At 41.9% G+C, this 19,657-nt stretch overlaps 1 protein-coding gene across 1 annotated transcript; it reads right to left on the reverse strand.

The window, feature by feature from the left end:
* Nucleotides 1-10,635: 10,635 nt before the first annotated feature.
* On the reverse strand, nucleotides 10,636-16,938 carry LOC104498586 (chromosome unknown open reading frame, human C3orf52). The gene is made up of 5 exons (XM_010141984.1): nucleotides 16,771-16,938; nucleotides 13,744-13,867; nucleotides 13,069-13,202; nucleotides 12,145-12,215; nucleotides 10,636-10,927 (listed from the first exon to the last, which is right to left on the reverse strand). Exons 1-5 carry the CDS (start codon nucleotides 16,936-16,938, stop codon nucleotides 10,636-10,638), a joined length of 789 nt encoding a protein of 262 aa, XP_010140286.1.
* Nucleotides 16,939-19,657: the final 2,719 nt, after the last annotated feature.

A 19,657-nucleotide genomic window follows, 5' to 3' on the forward strand; every position in this document is an offset into this window, starting at 1 on the left:
GCAGCTTTACAGTCCCCTAGTACTTTTTTGTTGTGTATGTAAATCTAACATATAAATACTAATACCACATTGTGAAATATCTGTAAATTACTCTACAGGCATTTTACAGGCACAAAATTATTAAATCTGACTAATAGAGCATGCTTCAGTGAGCCTAACATTTATTACCAAAAAGCTTGGAAACAGCAACCTGGATGTACTTTCAAGGATCTTAAATTTGCTGAATAATTTGAGTACTTAAACTTGGAAGTATAGTCTTCTGCTTGAGACGGCAAAGATTATTTCAGCTGCTGGAGATTAGATGTGTCAGGAACCAGCCTGTCTGCTAGCCTTGCACTCACCAGTGGGTTTGTAGTTCACGTTACACAATCACTGTCTTTCTATTCCTTTCCTTTTCATTTTGACTGAGACATGCCAGAGATGAGATTGATGTGAATAACTTAGGGGAATGGCGCTAGTTCTCTCCTGTCTCTTCCCAATATTTACTCCCTACTCACCCATCTGGAGGTATTTAATATGCACAAGCCATATTAAATTGCTCCTCAAAATCACAAACCTTGCTGAGCTACTGCCCGGGTCACCGGTGGCACAGAGGCTGTACTTCACAGTAACAGCTGAATGCCCTAGCACCTACCATCAGCTGCCAGCTTGTTCCTGCCACCCCTCCATCTGTGGGCCTGTGATTTGTGCCTTTCCTCCCCTGGGGCAGGCCCTGCTCCTGCAGCTCCCAGAGCAGGGCTTGGAGAAGCTGCATAAAGTCACCTGTCCAAAAAGCTAGTGGAATGGTCTCCCTACACAACTGTGGGTGCCCAGGGGTTGTCATGGGGAGCAAGGACTAACCAGCACCAGACCTAACCTGCCCACCTTATTTCCATAACCTAGGTGGAAAGTGCGCTTCCCCGTTAGAAGAAAAAGATACTCCCACAAGGAAAGTAAGTAAAGAGGCTCCTTGAGCACCCCGGAGGTTGTGTGGTGGAACATGGGTGGGGGTGTGGGAGAGCCATCTGCCAGCACCCAGCATTGCTACCGAAGAAGTAGGTGAGCACAGGCACAGCTGTGGGTAGCAGCCATAGCAAGGCATTTTGCACCCCAGTGGGAGGAAATCTCCTTGCATTCAGTGGAGGGTACATGCCCCTTGCTGCCATACTGTGCTGGATTTTTTGGGGCCTCTTTGGGATTTTTTTATCCCGGAAAAGGCAGTGTGAGGGGGCAGCCATCCCCTCCAGCCTCCTAAACCATGTGTGCCTTGGTCACTGCCTTGCAGCTGCCTCTTACAATGGCAAACTCAGCCTTCGTCCATCACAGCTGGGCCTGCAGGCTTGCAAGCACCCAAACCACAGTGGGGGAGCACCCACTCTGCGGGGCAACTCTGCTATGCCCCTGCTTCATCCCCTGCAAACAAGGTGGAGGGCTGCAGGAGGAAGGGGGTTGCCAGCACAGCATGACCTGTATTTTGTCACATGGAAGTTCCTGCTCCCCATACACAAGGAGAGTTTAGGACTTTTTCTAAAAGACATCGGTATGACGTATTCTCCTAATAAAATAGTTTCTACACATTAAATATGCAAATCAGGAAGACTCAAGTAGTAGCCAGGATCACGTGTGTTCAAGTGAAACTCAAGATCTTGGTTTCAATTCGGACTGATACGTTTTCCGTCAGTGAAAAGTGATACATCATATCATGTATGGATGGTGTAATACTTTAACCACTTTCACACGCTGCAGTATTTGCTTAGAGAGGATCAGCTTCTTGCTAGTCACGTACATTGGCAATTTCATGGCAGTGTCAAGGCAGCCCAGCAATGTTTGAAAACACTGCAAGTTCTCCAAGATGGCAGCTTTAACACAATATTGAGAGAGTGATGTCTTTCCTTCAGTCAGGCTGCAAAACAAGTATGCTTAAAAAAACATATCTTAAGCAAAAATGAAAGCTCAGCTCAAATTTTACAAGAGCAACCAATAGTTCAATCAACCTCATAACAAGAACCAGCCAGGCAGATGAAAATAAAGCCATGAGAAAGGACAATGCAAGCAACAACCCTCTGCCATTTAGATGCTTACGGGACAGAAAGACTAATTTCCAGGAAAGCTCAAGCCCGAGTGCACAGACACCCGGTGCACACTCAGGTCTGTGGCACATCTCATAGTGCCTCTGTGACCCGGTGCCGAGACAGCCATCTCTGGCAGAATTAAGGATACAAAGACCGTAAAGGTGATATACAGTCAGAAAGCAAGCAAGCAAGAATGGTAATTTCTAAGAAACACGTGTAAGACTGATTTCGGTTAAGGTAAAAAAAAAAAACCTCAAAAATACCCCCAAAAGTTTGCATGTCTAGTTTCTATTAAGGTCGATGAGCAGTGCTGCATAAGCATGTGCTAAATTAGACAAAAAAGCTAAAGCTTGAAAAGTCATCAGATTTATTTAGCCCTCAGAGATTCCACCCTATCTCCAACTAATGCCACACTAGTTCACACTTTTGAACAGCCTGTTCTCAGTCTGTAGCTAAGTCTGAGTAAATCACGTGCTGCAGGAAGTCCTTCTGTCCTGTTGCTACACCAAAGAATTAAAATCACATGTGTTTTCTTCCTCTTTCCTCAGCGCAGACCTGCAGCTATTCGCCAAGTATCATCAAGGTAATGACTAAAAGTGAATGTTTTTGCTGCTCCCTGGGGCAATTAAGTCCAAAACATCCACGTATCAGAATGACAAGGGGTCCATCACATTCCCTCAGGGGAGACAAAAGTCCATAATCAGGGCCGAAAAACAGTTTAAGCCAACGTACAAAATAAATGTATGTACCTGAGCTATAACAATGATATGCAGCCCCACTCTTGGGCTGCCAGTGGCCAAACAGACCGCAGCTATCATTCATAATTTCAGAGACTGAGTGTAGTGCTGCCTGGCCTGAATCAGACAATTCAAGTGGTTGAACCTCGTGATCATGTCTTAGATGAGAGTCCCCTGCTCCTGGACAACTTATGACTCTAGGTATACTTCTCTGTCCTCCTCCTCCTTCCGTTCTCACCTCAGCTTTCTGGCAGCCAGGGTAACCTCTCTTCTTTACAGTTTCATCAAATCTTACATGTTTCCACAAATAGTTTATTTCAGCATGAGGTCTTCTAACAAAAAGCCAATTAACTGGACTATTGCCAACCACTTTGAGTAAAAAAAGTAATAAAAGTAGTCTTCAGTTGAAAGATGAATGGTGATTTCTTAATTGGAGGCTTAAAGAATTCGGTTAACCTTTCCACTGTAAAAAAAATAGCAGATGATTCAATGAATGGGTAAGTCTCTACTGGAACAGAATAAAGTTTCCCTTTCCAGTGTCCCACTGCCTCTAGAAGGAAGCAAATGAGGGGGGGAAAAAAACCCAGCAAACCCCCCCCCACAACAAAAACATGCACTGAACATTTGAACATGTAGTTTCTTATAAACCAGAATGGAGAAAACGGTTGCACTGCAGGGGAGGACATGCGGGAAATACTGGCATGATAAACCCATTGCCCAGTCCATCTTCCTGCTTTGGGGTTAGATTCAGTAGCTGTGGTAGTGCACCCCAAGGTAGTTTAAGGGGTAACTATGTAACTTGGTGCATGTCCTGCTCCTCTGCCCAAACTCATTGTCCTGGGGGCAGGGTTGGGGGAGCAGGCACTCAGCAGCACTGAACTGATGCACCTCATGGTCTTGTGTACCTGTTTTACTGCGCTATGTTGCTATGCTGAGCTCTGAGAGGCAGCAGCTGAGTGTCTGTGCTTTGTTACCTCTGCTTTGTAAATAGTTCATTTCAGCAGAGGGTGAGTGGTCTCTTGAGTCACTAATGAAAAATGATGACCAGAAGCCCTATGTACCACCAAACAAAGCGCTGCCTTTTAGAAGCCCAGCCTCGCTGTTCGGTGGTTTGTTTTGTTTTTTTTTTAAAGATGACATCAGTAAAGCAAAAGTTGGTGCCCGGCAGGCGTGTGGGTGTTTAGCAGAAAATTTTGAAGAAAGTGGGCAAGATGACAGAAAGGGTGTGATTAAATGAACTCATTGTTTGTATATGTGAGCGTGGGGTGGACAGTGGGGGAAGAGAAGGGGGTGGAACTGTAATGGGGAACCTGCTAAGTAGCTGTCTAGTTTTGAGAGATTTTGCTGTCACAAGTAAAAGCCCCAGAGTGTGGTTTGAAGACAGTTCTGGGAGGGTTGTTAGTGCAATGGGAGAGACACCCCTTCCGAGTATTAAACTTGGCCTGTGAATAATGAAAGACTCAAATGAAAACTCAAGAGTCTTCAAGCTTGCTCTTCCTACACCATCAGTGTGTGGGACAAATCACTCCACACCCACACTTCAGTGTCTCCACTAATAAGCAGTTGATGATAACAGCTTTTCAAAACTTGTAGAATGAAAACATTCTGGAAAATGTGACTATGAGCAATCTTGAGTAGACCTATATGCTGGAAGGGACAAGAGATGCTCGAGATTTCACTCTGTGGGTTTGGAGCCAGTCACTTATGAAAATCAAGAGCCTACTGGTTCTTATTTCACAGACACGTTAGGAGAAATACTGGTACCTTCTCAATTCCTTGCAATAGTGACGAGGGGAGGAGAGAGCTATGCCCCTGTAGATAGGTAGAGAATTCTTTTTCTTAAGCAAGTCTGCCCTGATTGCTCTGCTGCTTAAAACTCCTCGAATTTCTAAAGCTCAAAAGTTTACAAAGCCTCAAATCAAAACTCAGGAATTATTTTCAGTGAAATGTCCTCACGGTCAGGAGATCTTTCGCACCAAGTAGAATTGAACCAGGCAAAATTATTTAAGCAGGGGAAATCTGAGACGAATTCTGCAGGAATTATGTTCTAACAACTCTTTCTAACTTCTAGGTTTGAAAAACAGAAGAGAACCTTTTGGGTTTATTAACCTGTGGAGCAGATACCTCTGTTCCACTTACAGAGTATGAAAGGTAGCTACAAATGTCAGCATGATCTCAGCAACACCCACTTAAAATACCTTTACTACTGCAGACAATAGAGGATATCACCATAAAGCCTGTATTGGCTTTATTACCCAGTGGGCTCAAATTAAGAGCATCAGGGCAAAACTTCTGGCTACAAGTACTTAGTTCACATCGTTGCTTTAGATTTAATGAATCATCCTGCTAGCTATTTAGGTGTACAATCACCCACAACCCGTTACCAAACCACTTCAAGAGGCAAAGGGAGAGACAAGTCTAAACAGAGTTGGGAAGGCATTTACCCACGCAACCTTACCTCCTCCTTCGTTAAGAGCTCTTCCTTCTCCTCCCTCTATTTTCAAGAGCCTTAGATGAGGGCTGCCAGGAAGAGGATTAGCCATTGCTGCATCTCCCATGAGGCCAAGGTGTCTTCCAGAACACTGTGTCTCCTGTGCAGATACCGGTGCACGCATGCCTGGGATCTTAGTGAAATCCCAGACCCTACGGTCTCTCTGCCAGCTAACCAAGACTCCCCTAGCCCTCCCTTTATTCCTCTGTTTACCTGTGCTTTTTACTCTGCAAATCACCCTGACTAGTCCCTTTAGGTCCTCCTGTAAATATCCCATATTAAGTCTTGTGCAAACCTCAAGTGCTCACCCATCATATGCACTGATAAGATGTCCCACACCTTTAATAACTCCCTCTCCACACCCATCTGCCCCCATTCACTCACTGGCTGGATGTCACTCTGGGTTCACTAGGGTGATGTTTAACCTGGGACAGCTCTGGGGGGAGCCAGGGCAAGGGATGATTCTGGCTCCCCACCTGCAATTATGCTGCTGTGCTCTCCTGTGTGTGAGTTGATGAGCTTTTTATCAGGTAACCTACTGCTACACTAAGCAGTGCCAACCTCAGGACAAGAGCCAGGTCTCCACCCTGCATCCACACATGTGTGTGCACATGTTGTTGGGTGCTCCTGGTGTCCAGCCACAGCCAGTACAGTAAGAAAATGACTGTGAATTTACAAACAGTTCTCTGTACTACCTACGTTTGACAATACCACTGCATGAGCACATAGGCTATACCAGATTTGTTCACAATGCAAACTTCTTCAGGGTATAATCACATTGAAACTTATGTCTCTCTCTTTCTCTCCTTCCCTCTTAGGAACAGTTAGCTAAAAAAGATTCTATGAATTCCAGCGAACTGTGGTACTCTACTATCAGCCACAACAGAAAACATGAAGCCTCTATGGCTAACAGCAATAAACAGACAGAATATGCACTTGTCAACATGCCCAAGAGGAAGGAAGATATCACCAGCACTGAAGAGCACAGTGAATATGATGACGTCCTGATAAGTTACAAAGGGACACTTTCTGCTCCCAAGGCACCCTTTTACTCGAATGTTTCAACCAGCAGCATGCATCCTTGCTAACCACCCTACCTCTGCTGTCAGGTCTTCAGACAAACATCTCTCTCATTAACAAGCTTACTCACACATCTGCCAGGTGTTTCCAATGAGAAAAATCTGTCCATGAAAAGGTGATCGAGAAAGAGACATGGACAGGGTACAGGTCTTGACAATTAAACCAGAAGGAATCAGTAACAATTGCCATTGTAAGATAATGTTTCTCTATAGAAAATTAGGTACAACTGAGCCTGCACATTTTCCTGGCTTTTTAGAGTGACCTTTTTTTTTTTTTTTTTTTTTTTAAGAAGTTGTCCTACAGAACTGCTGATAAAAATCTCAAAAAATGCAGTAATAACACCCACTGTTGTTGGGTTTTTTTGTTTGGGGGATAGTGGTTTGTTTTTTACATGAAAGAATAGACCCTGCGTCTGCTGATAAAAATCTCAAAAAATGCAGTAATAACACCCACTGTTGTTGGGTTTTTTTGTTTGGGGGATAGTGGTTTGTTTTTTACATGAAAGAATAGACCCTGCGTTAGGTGCACTTACTCTTTTCCAAAGTCTGTCCTGCCTGATATATACCATTATACAATAAAGAACCCATTTCTCAAATTGCCCTCTCTACCCCTTTAATGAAATACTACTTACCTTAGAGAGAAGTCTTAATGAAGGTGTAGTTAAATAAATTAAAAAAAAAGGCTACAAGCTGCATGCAAAATAAAAATTCCAGCCGCTTAGAAAACTATGAAAAGACTCTGCACGGGTGGTAACCACACACATCTCAGTAGAAGATTCCCTCGTGTTGCCTCCGTGACACAGGGCTTCCAGTTCACTCCTGCTGGAGTCTCCACTTTGGTTCTCTGCAATTCCAGAATATAACCTCCTCACAACCCATTGCCCCTCTGCAGGCAGCTTTTCTGGACATGCACAACAGACCAAAAACCATTATTCAACTGTCCACCAGAGCTCACAAAGTGTTTACGTGCCTGTGTTCTTTCTTAAGCATGTTTTTTCACTCCCTCCATTTTTGTAATAAAATTGAGAACAGTTTCCCTGATTTAAAATCTTCCTTTGTATGCGATTGCAGGCTGCAGCCGTGGCTTTATGGTGTAGAGCCGTTGCGATTCTATCCTGCGGTTTCAGTGCTGGGGGCAGTCCCCCTGTGTGAACAGTCGCATGCAGTAGCGGACAGACACACTGCTAGCATGGTGCAAGCAGCACTCTACAGGTACCACTGCACTGACAGATAGCTGAATCTAAACTTGTAAATCAAAATTTGTACTGGCTGCTGCTGCTACATGGATGACCACCGGCCATGGGATTTTAAAGGGCTCTTAGAGCTGAATTATGAGAACTATCTTTTCATTTTTAACACCGTTGCTTCGGTTCTTAAAGTATTACCCACACTGTATTTCCTTCAATGAAAGCTCAAAGCTTGACTTGGTAAAGTTGGACATTTTCTCTTGAGAATAGTGACATCTTGATACAACTCCACCTCCCTCATTCCTGTGAATTGCTGGGGTAAATGTACTGGGGCAGAGGCGGATGGCTGCAAAAATACCGGAAAGCTTAGCTCCTTTTTTCTGTTGACTCTTGATCCACATAGGAGTATCAGCATAAAGAAGCATAATCACTATACTATTTTTCAGTTCTTAGAAACAGAATCAAGATGGGTTCAAGGGCAGGTTCGGTCATCTTTGTAAGAACAATAAGATCAGGAGCATCTCAAAGGCAATCTATTTCTTCATTGCTGGTATTTTCATAGTCTGCTGCTTTTGGGACAAATGATAGAAACCATGAATTCTATCCTTCCCCAATGTAAGAATCCGAAGCAATAGCACTTCTAGTTCTATGCTTCACAGAACATTGCATGAAGAGAAATTATGGTTCTTACAGCCAACACCACGTCTTACAAATCAAGACAGGGTCAGAATTAACCACAAATATGAGAGCCCTGTAAACTACTGAATTGGTTCAGGCTGTTTCCCAAGCTTGGTTAAAACTGAGTGTATGGCTGTGTCAGACAGATGCTCCATACAGCTCTCAGCATCTAGAATTCTGAGGTTTATTGTCCAACCCAAACAACTGAAAGACTGGAGCTGCTGAAAAATGACAGCAACCACTTTAAGAGTAAAAATAAATAATTTAATGCACAGTAAAATTGTCATATTACTCCTTAAATAAACTAATATTAGAAAAAGAGAAACACTATTTTCCATAAGATATTCCCTACAATACAAAAGGTTTCTTAAAATAAATTTGTCTATCCAACAGTACTAATGTTTATACTGACATAAACAAATTACAAGAAGCTATACTTCAGTAACATGGTAGTAAATCTGTTCTATTCTGTGTAAAGTTGTGCTAAATTTTCAATTTTCATGTTATAGCCAGTTCCTGGCTATAGCTCACATGCCACACTGACTTACACGCTCTGCTTCAGCACCTTCTTCTTGGCATTTGTCCATCTTATCTGATCCCTTGTCAACAGAAACTATTTGCTGCCTTATTAGGGCAAGTATCTTGCATCTGTTAATTTTGATCCCAAACTGCTGGGACAAGGTTAGTAATTAAGGGTATAGACTAGTTTCTCTTTGAATTTACAAATGTGCGTCAAATAGCCTTCTATTCACTACTATCAATAGATAATCTTTAAAGCATACAACTAGTCTGACCCTTGAAAGATTCCTGTGGCATTCAGATGTGTGAGCAAACAAGACATGTTTCTTCCTTCATTTCTATTTCACATCACAGAAGAGAAAAATAAAGCAGATACCACCTTATCCAGGAAGACTGTAAGATGAAGAAGGGAATGATGAGAGCTGAAGCTTACTTAAGAAATGAGTGCAAAAGCCTTGCTTGTAATTAAAGAAAATAGAGAGGGTATTTACGTTTTCTTGCAGTTCTATGAAGTTAGAACAATGGGGAGACATGGTGTATGAAGTTAACAAGGAAAAAAGTAACAGACATGGGTATGGGTGGACGTGAGGACTAAGGAGGAAGCTGTGCAGATAATTTTGGATAAACCAAGAGAAGAAGAAAGGAGCTGTGTCCAAGACTGTTTTTAAAGCTCTTGCAGTGAATCCAGTTTTAATCGTAAGGCAGGACAAAGAAGAGTTTTCAAAGTCAACAGAGCATGCATCAGATAAGATACATGATTTTCACAAGAGTGAAACGGGTTATTGAGATATCAGGACAACAATAAAGAAGGAGGTAGTGGTGTTTTAGGAGTACAATACTGTTATAAATATACCACATTTTCCTTTTACAAGATTACATCACAAACAGTATTTACAGGACAACATCTTTAGAATAGTTTCTACCTAATGAACAGCAGCCTGCCCTGAGGATGAGGAGAAGCTCATCTCTTCTAGGCAGAGAGGAAGATGAGGAGTCTTTCCATCATTTCTCTGAAAGTTAAAACAGTACATTATTAACATTAAAATAAAAATTTAGTTGGATATTTCAGCATATTCTTTTCTGTCCCTTTTAGACTGCTTTTTCTATGAATTCAGTCAATGTATAAGGAACAATACTGAGAATCTGAACTCATGACTTATTGTTCTCATGTGCCTTGATAAGAGCACCAAGTAAAAAGTCAATGAGCTAATCACAAATCTTACTTACATACACTCTATTGTGATGTGTTAGAGTAGCATTATTCTGAAAGTATATAGGTATGACTCAGTAAATTGTTGATGGGAGGGAAGCAGCTCCATGCTCCTTGTTTTCAGTAAAACTACAAAGCTCATAGGACTTCTATACTGACATTTCAATCATGACAGACCTAAATCCACTGGAATCACTACCTAGTCACCGGTACTCGTTGTAATCACTACCTAGAAAGCCTAGAAGACTGAATATTTGGTTCCTTTAAGACATATCGCTGTCCAAATAAGTTTTTAAAAAAACCTCTGAAAAGACAAAATTCGGGAGGCTTTTTCATCCTTGACTGTGAAAGAACCAGAAGTTCACTCCCAAATTACTTATCCTGTTTTACTTGGATTAAAATTTATTTTACAAGCATTCAACTATAAATACACTATGAGGAGAAACATTTTTAATTATTTGGCTTCCTATTATGGTACATACACATATGAGGAGATTTTCTTTGTACGCACAGAATGCAACAGGAGATCCAAAATATTTTGTTGGATTCTGTAGCTAACCAGTCTCATCACTACTCGCTTTCTCATCAGAGGACCAGACAGTGAATCTTAGGTTATAAGCAAAACTTCCTTGAAAATTGAATATTTTACAATTTTCTTAACACTCTTGTACAAAATATATTTACTAATATATCTCAACATCTTTCCAGAAAGATTTTTCTCCTTCCAAGTAAATACTTCTGCTCTTTAAGAAACTCTTTAATGTACAGCACTTACATGTTAATGTGAGAGACGTTGGGTCAAGCCTTAACCCATTACATTCGGATGTCCCGGAATTAAAAGTATCGTCTTCATCATAAATATTTTGACGTAAAATGTTCCTTATAAAGTCTGGGTTCATTGTGTTTTCCACAAAACCCTCTGTTGATGGTGGTACAGAAAACTCTAGCTGATAAAATACAGTGGAGCTTTCATTACTGAAAAACAAACAAAGTATGTATGCCTTTAAGCTGCACCTCGTTTTTTTGGTGAGAAGACTTCTTTTCATATCAATGTTGGCATGGATTTTTTAAAAAACTTGTTCCAAAGAAAAGCATTATAAAAAATCTGCCATCAAAGATTCCAGCTTTCTCATCCCAATCCCATCTCAGAACAGCCCTTGATGTTAACAGAAACTGGGCACATACCTGGGGCCAACCTGAGACATGCCTTCACAGACACAAAAGGACTGTGTCCTAAAGGGGTGAGGTTTTCAGCACCCATGCTTCACATGTACATAACAATAAGAAGAAGTGTTGCATTATCTCATGCATAGGTTAGCTGAGAACCTGCAGAAAGGTTTGTTCTACTGCTAGCAGTACCTGGGGCCACCCAGCTGTGCTGCTAACTCTGCTCTGGAGTGGGTTACGTAAACCACTGAACTGGAGTCCATCTCTGGAGATGTAATTTTTTGTGGTCTATCAAATCTACTGACTACAATTCAACAGTTACATTTTGTACTCACAGAATTTTAAACATCAGAAGGGTAGTTGGTTGGAGGAGAAGGAGACACATAGAATGCAGAGAGACACAGAGAGAGAGAGAGACAAAGGCAGAGGGGACAGAGAGAGAGAATGAGAGATCAGTTAGTCAATATGTATGCAGAACTACAGCTTTGTACTTGGTGGTCTAAATCACGATTCTTACCCATAAGACTGACGAGCTATAGCTTATCCATTGAATAGAGATAGCATGACCAAGACGGCCAGGCAGGGGAGCCCATTCCCTCAGTGCCCTCAGAACTGCCACTTGCTGCAGCCCAAGAGAGCTCTTCCTCTGTCCTTGCTCTCTTAAGGGCCTTGGGACTTTTCAAATCTACTTCCCTTGATTTTCTCCTGTCTTTCTAATCCATTTTGTATCAGTGTTTTTTCAGAAGTCTGTGGGAAAGCTCTCTGACCACCTTCCCTTGCTTCTCTGCTATCTCTCCATGGCAGGACCACACTGATCTTTCCAGTCCCACTTGTCCCTATTAGCAGCACCTGACATTTAAACATTTAAAGAGGATCCTTTGACAGATATCTTTACCTATGTATGTAACTTTTCCCCAAACAACCTATTTTTCACAGATTTAAATGTTGTGCATATTTCCATAGGCAGATACGTCTCAGCAAAAGCCTGGAATTTTCAGATAATTTTGGTTATAGAAATTGCTTACCTGAAATAAACCACCTGAGCTGACCTAAAGTATCGTCCTAGAGCTGGAGATGAACTGTAGACATCTGTTAACTTGGAGAGAAAAAAGAAAAGAAAAAAATATTTTCTCCATTCACTCTCTCTTTTTCCCATAAAAGGAAGTACAGGAATAATTCTTACAAGGTGTTTTAATGGACATAAACACAGGTGCTGAAGGTCAAATATCAGCAAATATCTGCCCTGGAAAATCCCTTTAAGCTTGACAGACAAGTTAGTCTGTGTGTTTGAGTGACTACTATATTACCTTAACACAATGGGGGCTTTCAGGATGAACTACAAGTATGCGCTCATGTTACCATGTGCAATTTGTGTCTTTTGACTTGACTTTTTGTTAGTACCAAAAAGCCCTTCTACTCTTACTTAGTAGAGGAAGGGTGTCTCTACGAAGACCTCCTTTCCACAGTAAGTCTAAATCAGCACTGCCACACCTGTTGAGCTTATTTCAGCTGTAACTCAGGGCTGTGATAGCTCAACGGAAATGGCAGTTATAAACCCAGGCTGTCATCATGTACTTATAGAAGAAGGCAGCACACAGGATTTGTGGCCAGCACTGGGTTTAGATGACATTCACAAGCCCCTTCTAACCTATATTATTCGAGGATTCTAAAAAAGGTGAAGACTATGTTCTAATCATTACTCAAACTTGGGAAATCAGGCCCTTTGTTTTTGTTTTTTTAATCAGTAGAAACTGCTTGTGTGCTTTAAAAGCAGACAATTCTTTTTTTCTAGATCAGGACTTAAAGTTGTATTAGAAAAAGTACAACAGAGAATTTTTTTGTGGACTTGCAGATGTTGCTACACAGAAACAGAAACTTCTTAAAAGAGAAAACACTGAATCTATGTTACAAGCAGAATCAGCTTTGCCGACAACCACATCAACACGTACCCTCTTAGTAATGTCTTCAGAGAAAAGGTGTGGGAGACCACATATTAACTCCAATGTTCCCGAAAAATTGCGAAAATTTTCACTATTTAGTATTGCATTAGGATCCCAATAGTCATCCTCATCTGTGTAAACATCTAGTATTCAAAAGGAGATAGAAGGAGGAGGAAAAAGTTCCAGTTAACAGAAGAATTGAAAAAAAAAAAAAACTTTTGTCTTGCTCCAGGGTGGCTTTTTCACAAATTTCCTAGGTAATGACTGACTGAGAGTGACAGAAAGAAAGCACAAGTCAACTGAAGAAAAGTGACAGCACATGGAGGTCAATCACCTACCCCCATTAGCAAAAGTCAGTTGCTTTGTGAGCCTGACAGGCACTGACACCACACAAGGGGACATAAATGATCCGTTGCACTCATCCCCGACTCTGTTCTTATAACATTTTCTCACTTAGCTACAAACTGGGATTGCCATCTGATAAGGTTATGAGTTGGTTTCTGCCTGCTAAAATAAAGGCATTCACATCCAGCACTTAACACATCACCCTCTGCAGCTGGCATCCCAGTCCCTTCAGCAGTTTATAGGAGGAGTTTAAAGGATGCTGCTGTTCAATTTGTGTTATATGAGACCGCACACATTATACGTCTGTATTAGAGGATGAACCAAGAGTGATATACTTACTAGAATAAAGAAATATGCTGATGAGAATGACCAGGAAGAGTACTAAAAAAATTGTAGTTATAACCATCCATAACTTACACTTCCAGAAAACTACATTCCTGCATGACTTCCAGTGATCTCTCTCCTAGTTATGAAAAGAAAAGGCATATTGATTAATGAAATAATAAGCCAGGAAAAATATTGAAGAGTATCTCAACTTTTAGAAACAAAAGAACATTTAGAAACATTTAGAAACAAAAAAACCTATATAGATGGGAGAGCCTTATTGGTAAGCAATGCCCTACACCAGAGGTTCCCACTCTTAACTACTGCTGCAGGTGGGAGCGTAGACCCACAGAAGGCAAAGAACATTCAGCGGCTGTTACTTGAAAGAGGGATGTATCAGTCCCCATGTGTGCAGAATTTCCAACTCCTGAATTTTCCATAAAGCCAAGGTTCTACAAAGATGCTTTCATAGCCTCCAATTTTTTTTGTATACTACATCAATGTTCCACATGCTGTCCTTTAAACGTTTGACATCTCTCTCAACCACAAAAAGGGGTCTGTGGGAGAATTTCCAGAATCATTCGCCTCTGCAATGTTGATGATATCAGTCAGCATGGCTCCTGGGTAGCAGCACCCAAAGCAAGTGGACTGCTATTCATTAGATACGACTGCATTAAAATACACTATAAATAACTGAGACTTCTACAGCTGACTCCCCTTTTCTTCAGAAGATTGGAAACTTGAAGACTATTGAGTACATTTAACAAAAAGTTTATTATGAACCTCACCTGTTCTAGGAGATCACAAGGAAATTATCTTCAAAGCAATTGTGCATGCATGTACATTCACATAGGAAAGAACAATACTTGCCTTTCATTTAACTTTTAATAAGATTTAAGACCATAGTGTAAATTAGTCTTTTAATTAGTTACCACAGCAGTACGAATATTAAAAAACCCAATGCTTAGGCGATATAGTGAAACACAAAGCTCCAACAGCTTTGTTCCACAGCCAGAAGACTGAAGGGCAGGCAAGAATTTATAAGTAGACCATGCTGCCTTTTTAATTCCTCCTCGTCCCCATCCACCATAAACCCAGCTGTAAACTCCACGTCCCTGTTGATATCAGCACCAGGCAAGGAAAAGTACGTGCTATAGGTTGTCTGGGCCACGCACATGCAGGTTGGCAGGAACCAGCTGCTGGCCGGAGGCACTAACCCAGGTTATCTTCCTTTACTTTTTGAACTTCCTAAGAACCCAGTGTAATAGAAAGCCTTTCACTGAATTTAACTGACGTCCACCAGCTGGCTCAAAGCTTCTTTGGGAGTGGCAGATGAACAGGGAGAGAAAACAGTCACACATCGAAAGATCTTACAAGAGCCACTTCTCCAGTAGTGGGGGCAGAAACAGGGAAAGCACTCTCTGCAGACACCCCTGCATGTACAACTTTGCTTTGGTCAAGAACAAAGGGTAAAGGCTGAATAAGGTTTTTCTTACAGCATGCTTTCAGGTGTGGCCATGTTTACACATTTATTTTTTATTAGATTTTTAAAATGTATTAGAATGAAGCTTCAGTTTAATACTTGACACTAGCATATTGGTTTGTATCTGAGAAAGAAAAAGGCAGTAACTACTGCCTAGAGTGCAACTATGAGGTCTGCCATAGTAATATCAGTTGAGACAGACAGCTCTCGAGCCCAAGTTTCGATTGAGCCACATATTTAGACCATCACGAAAGTGTAATTCTTAATCATGCATAGCAAACTGGCTTAATCTCAAGCAAACATTCAGCCCTGGACATTGCCCATATACATCACAAGACTGCCAGAAGGGAGTAGCAGCGGAGGAAGTCTCTCCCTGGTGGGTAGGGCAGTTCTTCTGATTAACCTGTCACCTGAGCAGGAAGCAGAGCATGATAATTTTCCAGCAATCCCCTTAGGATAGGAAGCCAATGGCCAGAATCAGCAGAAACAGAGTCAAAACAGAAACTCAGTTCTGGGAAGGGAGGGCTAAAACAGAAAATCAAGGGTCAAGTTTCTCAAGACAGCAAAGTGGATCTCGCTCACCCCGCCTCTGCTCCACCCTCTCCAGTTCCCCTTTGCACCTCCCTAGAATTTGTCTGACCTTGCAGCAAACTGATTCAGTTCACCAGACCAGAGGAGAAGTTGCTGGTTCCTGATATAGTAGAGTAAATGGGATTTTTGCCCAGCCAGTGGAATGAATCATCCCACAGGGTTGATCAGTGGGGCTCGCGTGAGGAAGCAGTTGCTGTTGCTCTACCAGGAGCAGGAAAGTAGGGGTGGCATGACTGATAAGGGTGAGTTCTCAGGAGGGCCATTCCTACAGAAAAAAGGGAGACTTCTTAGCTCTGCCATGGTATTCCCTCTGCTCTTGAGCAAGTAATGAAAATTCCTTGTACAACAGTCACCTGTAAGTGTATATTACTCCCCTGCCAGCTTTAGCCTGTTCCATAGCTTTAACTGAAACACTGGGAGCTACCGCCCTCAGGACTCACATGCTGTTCTTAACTGAGGCTTTGGGGCACTCTATTCACACTAGTTCATAGTTGTTAGCAACTGTAAATTAGTCAGACAAAAAGAGAGAAAATCCAGCTTGATCTGTGGCAGGACATCCTATTCTTGTTAGGCAGGATGGTTTTCTGGTTAATTTGTTCTGAAAGAAAGCCTGTTTTTAATTTTCTAATTCTTTCCTTTCTGGTTTTGAGCGCAATCCCACTGATTCGAAAAAAGAAAGCAAAACTCAGAGTACAAATTACATCTTCATTTCCAAGTTAAAGTCAACAAACGTAAATGTAAACAAAGCCAAGCGTAAAAAATAAAAAAATTTAAAATCCCTCTTCAATATACTACATTGAGAAGAAGAAGAAAAGAATATGTTTAACAGTTTTTCAGCCTTTACTTTCCCTCTCCCTTAAAAAACAAATTAAACCATCCTTACAAGATATTCCTGTAAAGTGCCATTTCTCTAGCTGTGTGGCATTTTCCCCAACAGCAAGCATCAAATGAGAAAGTGAAATTCCTACCTTTCTTGTTTGACCCTTTAGAGGCTTGTCATGATCAGCCTCACTTTCTTCCATGTTATCTTCTTGTAATTCAATAATCTCGTGCTCCTGACCAGAGCTTTGCCTTTTCGTAGCTTCTGTGTCTGCATGAGGACCTCTGTGTCTGAAGCAAGCACGGAGACAACTCATTTCCTTTTGGTTTCAGCTGCAGTTACAGCCAGCAACAATTCTAGTATGAGGCTGGAGACGGTAACAGGGAGAGTTGGGATAGTTTTCACAGGAGTGATCTCAAAACACTGATAAACAAGAGGAATTTCTTGGAAGGACAAATAACGCCATCTGCACTAGCTACAGGGAAAGGGAGGCGGAGGAAGTAGCGATTCGCCTGGTCGTCAGAACTACAGCTCTCAGCTCTGCTATACTAGCCGTTCCAGTTTGTCTACCTGACTGTACCAATCCTTGACAAGCAGGTGATTAAACCTTCAGCAATGTTGTCATTTGCTGAGGCAATTAAGAAAGGAACCAGATTGCTTTTCCTGCTGCTGTCAGCTGAAACAGTAAAACACTGTTGCTGCTCTCTGCGCAGCTAAACAGACATGTAGTTCTGAGCAGCACAGAGTAAAGGGTTACATCGCTTGTGGTTCAGTTGGGCTGTGAAGGGAACTTCTAACATACATCAACACTTCCAATCTTAGTCCCCCTGTATAGACAAAAAAGAAATTAACACTACTGACCTTTGTGCCATGAATTGTCTCCTCTGTAACTGTTACGCAGCCTAAAATTATGTCTGGTGTTAAAGAAGCATTTATGTCTATTCACACACTACCCAACCTAAACCTGAGAAGCTGCTTCTATGTTAAAAACAAAATGACAAATCTGAAGAGATCACTTCAATTTGAGCCTGCATTCTACAGGGCATGCTTTTATGAAGCAAATCAAGGTGAGAGCGTAGTTCTGGTCTGCACCAGCTTCCCACATGATCTCTCCTGGACTACTTAGTCACTCAAAACAACTTACTGCATTTGGGGAACGATCCGCACCCCACCTCTCCAGTACCCTTCATCCTATCTCCTCTCATTTGTCCTGTTCTAAGTCCATCCTTGTTTCTTTTCCCCCCGCCACGACAGAGCACCTCTCTCCCCTCGGGATCAAAAGGGCTGGGCGGGCAGTCAGTAACCGCACTCTTGCTCACTCTCCTGTCCCAGCACAGAGATGACCCTGCATTAAGAGGGAAACAAAGCCTCTCTCTCCAATTCCCTCCCTCGCTGGCTGAGTATCCATTCACAGCACTGATCCTTCTTTTTCCTGCCAAAGACTGAGGAGGCTACCCTCCTCTCTTCCCACCCTCACCCCACCCTGATTTTCTCTTTGTGCAACACATCTGGCTACTGATGCCTGGAGCATTCCTGTGGGTTCAGATTTCTGATGTCATGTCATAGCCATCCAGGAAATGGCACTCCATGAAGCTGAACACAGAGCTTGGTTTCTTCAGTGCATAAAAAGAAATATAAATTGCATATCCCACCTTTTTGTTCTGGAGAATCCTTAAAACTCTGGAGGACTGAGGATGAAGCTGAGAAGTCATCAAGATCAAAATGTGTGCCGGGCTTCACAAGATTTTACCTGGGACATCTTCACTAGAAAAGCCTTTGTCTGCTGGTTCTCAGTACTCCTGCTGGAGATGAGCTTCATTTACTTCATTTTCAGTCACAGTAGAACTCCTTACCTTCCTACCGAGTTTCTGAAATCAAAACAGTTTTTCTAAGTCAATGAGTTAATGATTATGGATCTTACTCTGAAAAAGCCAAAGTCCTTTTATTTACATCTGTGAAGGAGCTCCTTACAAAGTCTTGAGTTTCTTTCCTCTGGGCGATCTAACTTCTACCCTTGGTGCCTTTCTTGCATGTGAAGTAACTGACCCTTCTGACACATGGAGCTGAGAAGCTCTTAAAGAAAATGGGAAGTTGAGAACTGATCTGAACTTTCTGGCCCAGGCTTTTATCTAAAACAGAACAGCAGGAAAACTCTTTTCTTCCGCAGTGAAGACATCTATGTTTTCAATATAAGGAAAAGAAACTTGTGTCCTTAGAAGTGCACTTTAGTAAAACAGGCAAGTTAGGCTGAACTTTACAAAAAGAGGACACCCCAAGATACGGTGTAGTTCTGATTGCACCTGGGGATTAGCGATCCAGAAGCACAATCAAAAGAATAAAACATAGCCACTTGCATTTTTAGCATGCATTTATTAAAATGAAGGTGTGAATGACTGAGTAGCTGTTAAAGATACTAAAACCCCTAAAATATAGCCTTTGAGTAAAGCTTATGTAATTAAGTTTAACACAAACATTGGGGGCGGGGGTGGTGGGGGGAGGGGAAGGGCATTGGTGGAAGTCCCAACACTAGTGTAAGAAAGAGGGGAAAAGCAGTATTGGTGTTAGACACACTGCAGGCAGAGTACAGTGCTAGACCATTCCAGGGTTTTCCCCACATGCTGCCAAGGTGGGTGCAAAACTAAACAAAGATCACATACATTAAAGGTGAAAGGTAAACACTTCCAAATACTGAGCACAATTTTAAGACCATCTAGATTATTAAAATTATCAAAGCTAGATTTACTGCTAGGGTTAAAGGAATGCAGCTGTCATTTACTCTTCTACTTCCTCTGAGTCCAAGGATGCATCCAACACATAAATCACTTTTCCTTTTATGTCCCGTTCAATGTAGTGTGGCCATGTGGGCACAGCCCAGGAAGAGACACAAAACAAAAACCTTGACCCTGAAACTCTGCTTGCTGCAGACCAAGGACATCGGGAAAAGCAGCGCGAACTCACCAGGAGCATGCTAAAAATTCACAAAGCATGCCAGGGCCAGAGCTGGGAAAATACTCTTATATAACGTACTGCAAAGA

This window comes from Buceros rhinoceros, unplaced genomic scaffold (genome assembly GCF_000710305.1).
Source record: "Buceros rhinoceros silvestris isolate BGI_N320 unplaced genomic scaffold, ASM71030v1 scaffold18508, whole genome shotgun sequence".
NCBI classification, from domain to species: Eukaryota; Metazoa; Chordata; class Aves; order Bucerotiformes; family Bucerotidae; genus Buceros; species Buceros rhinoceros.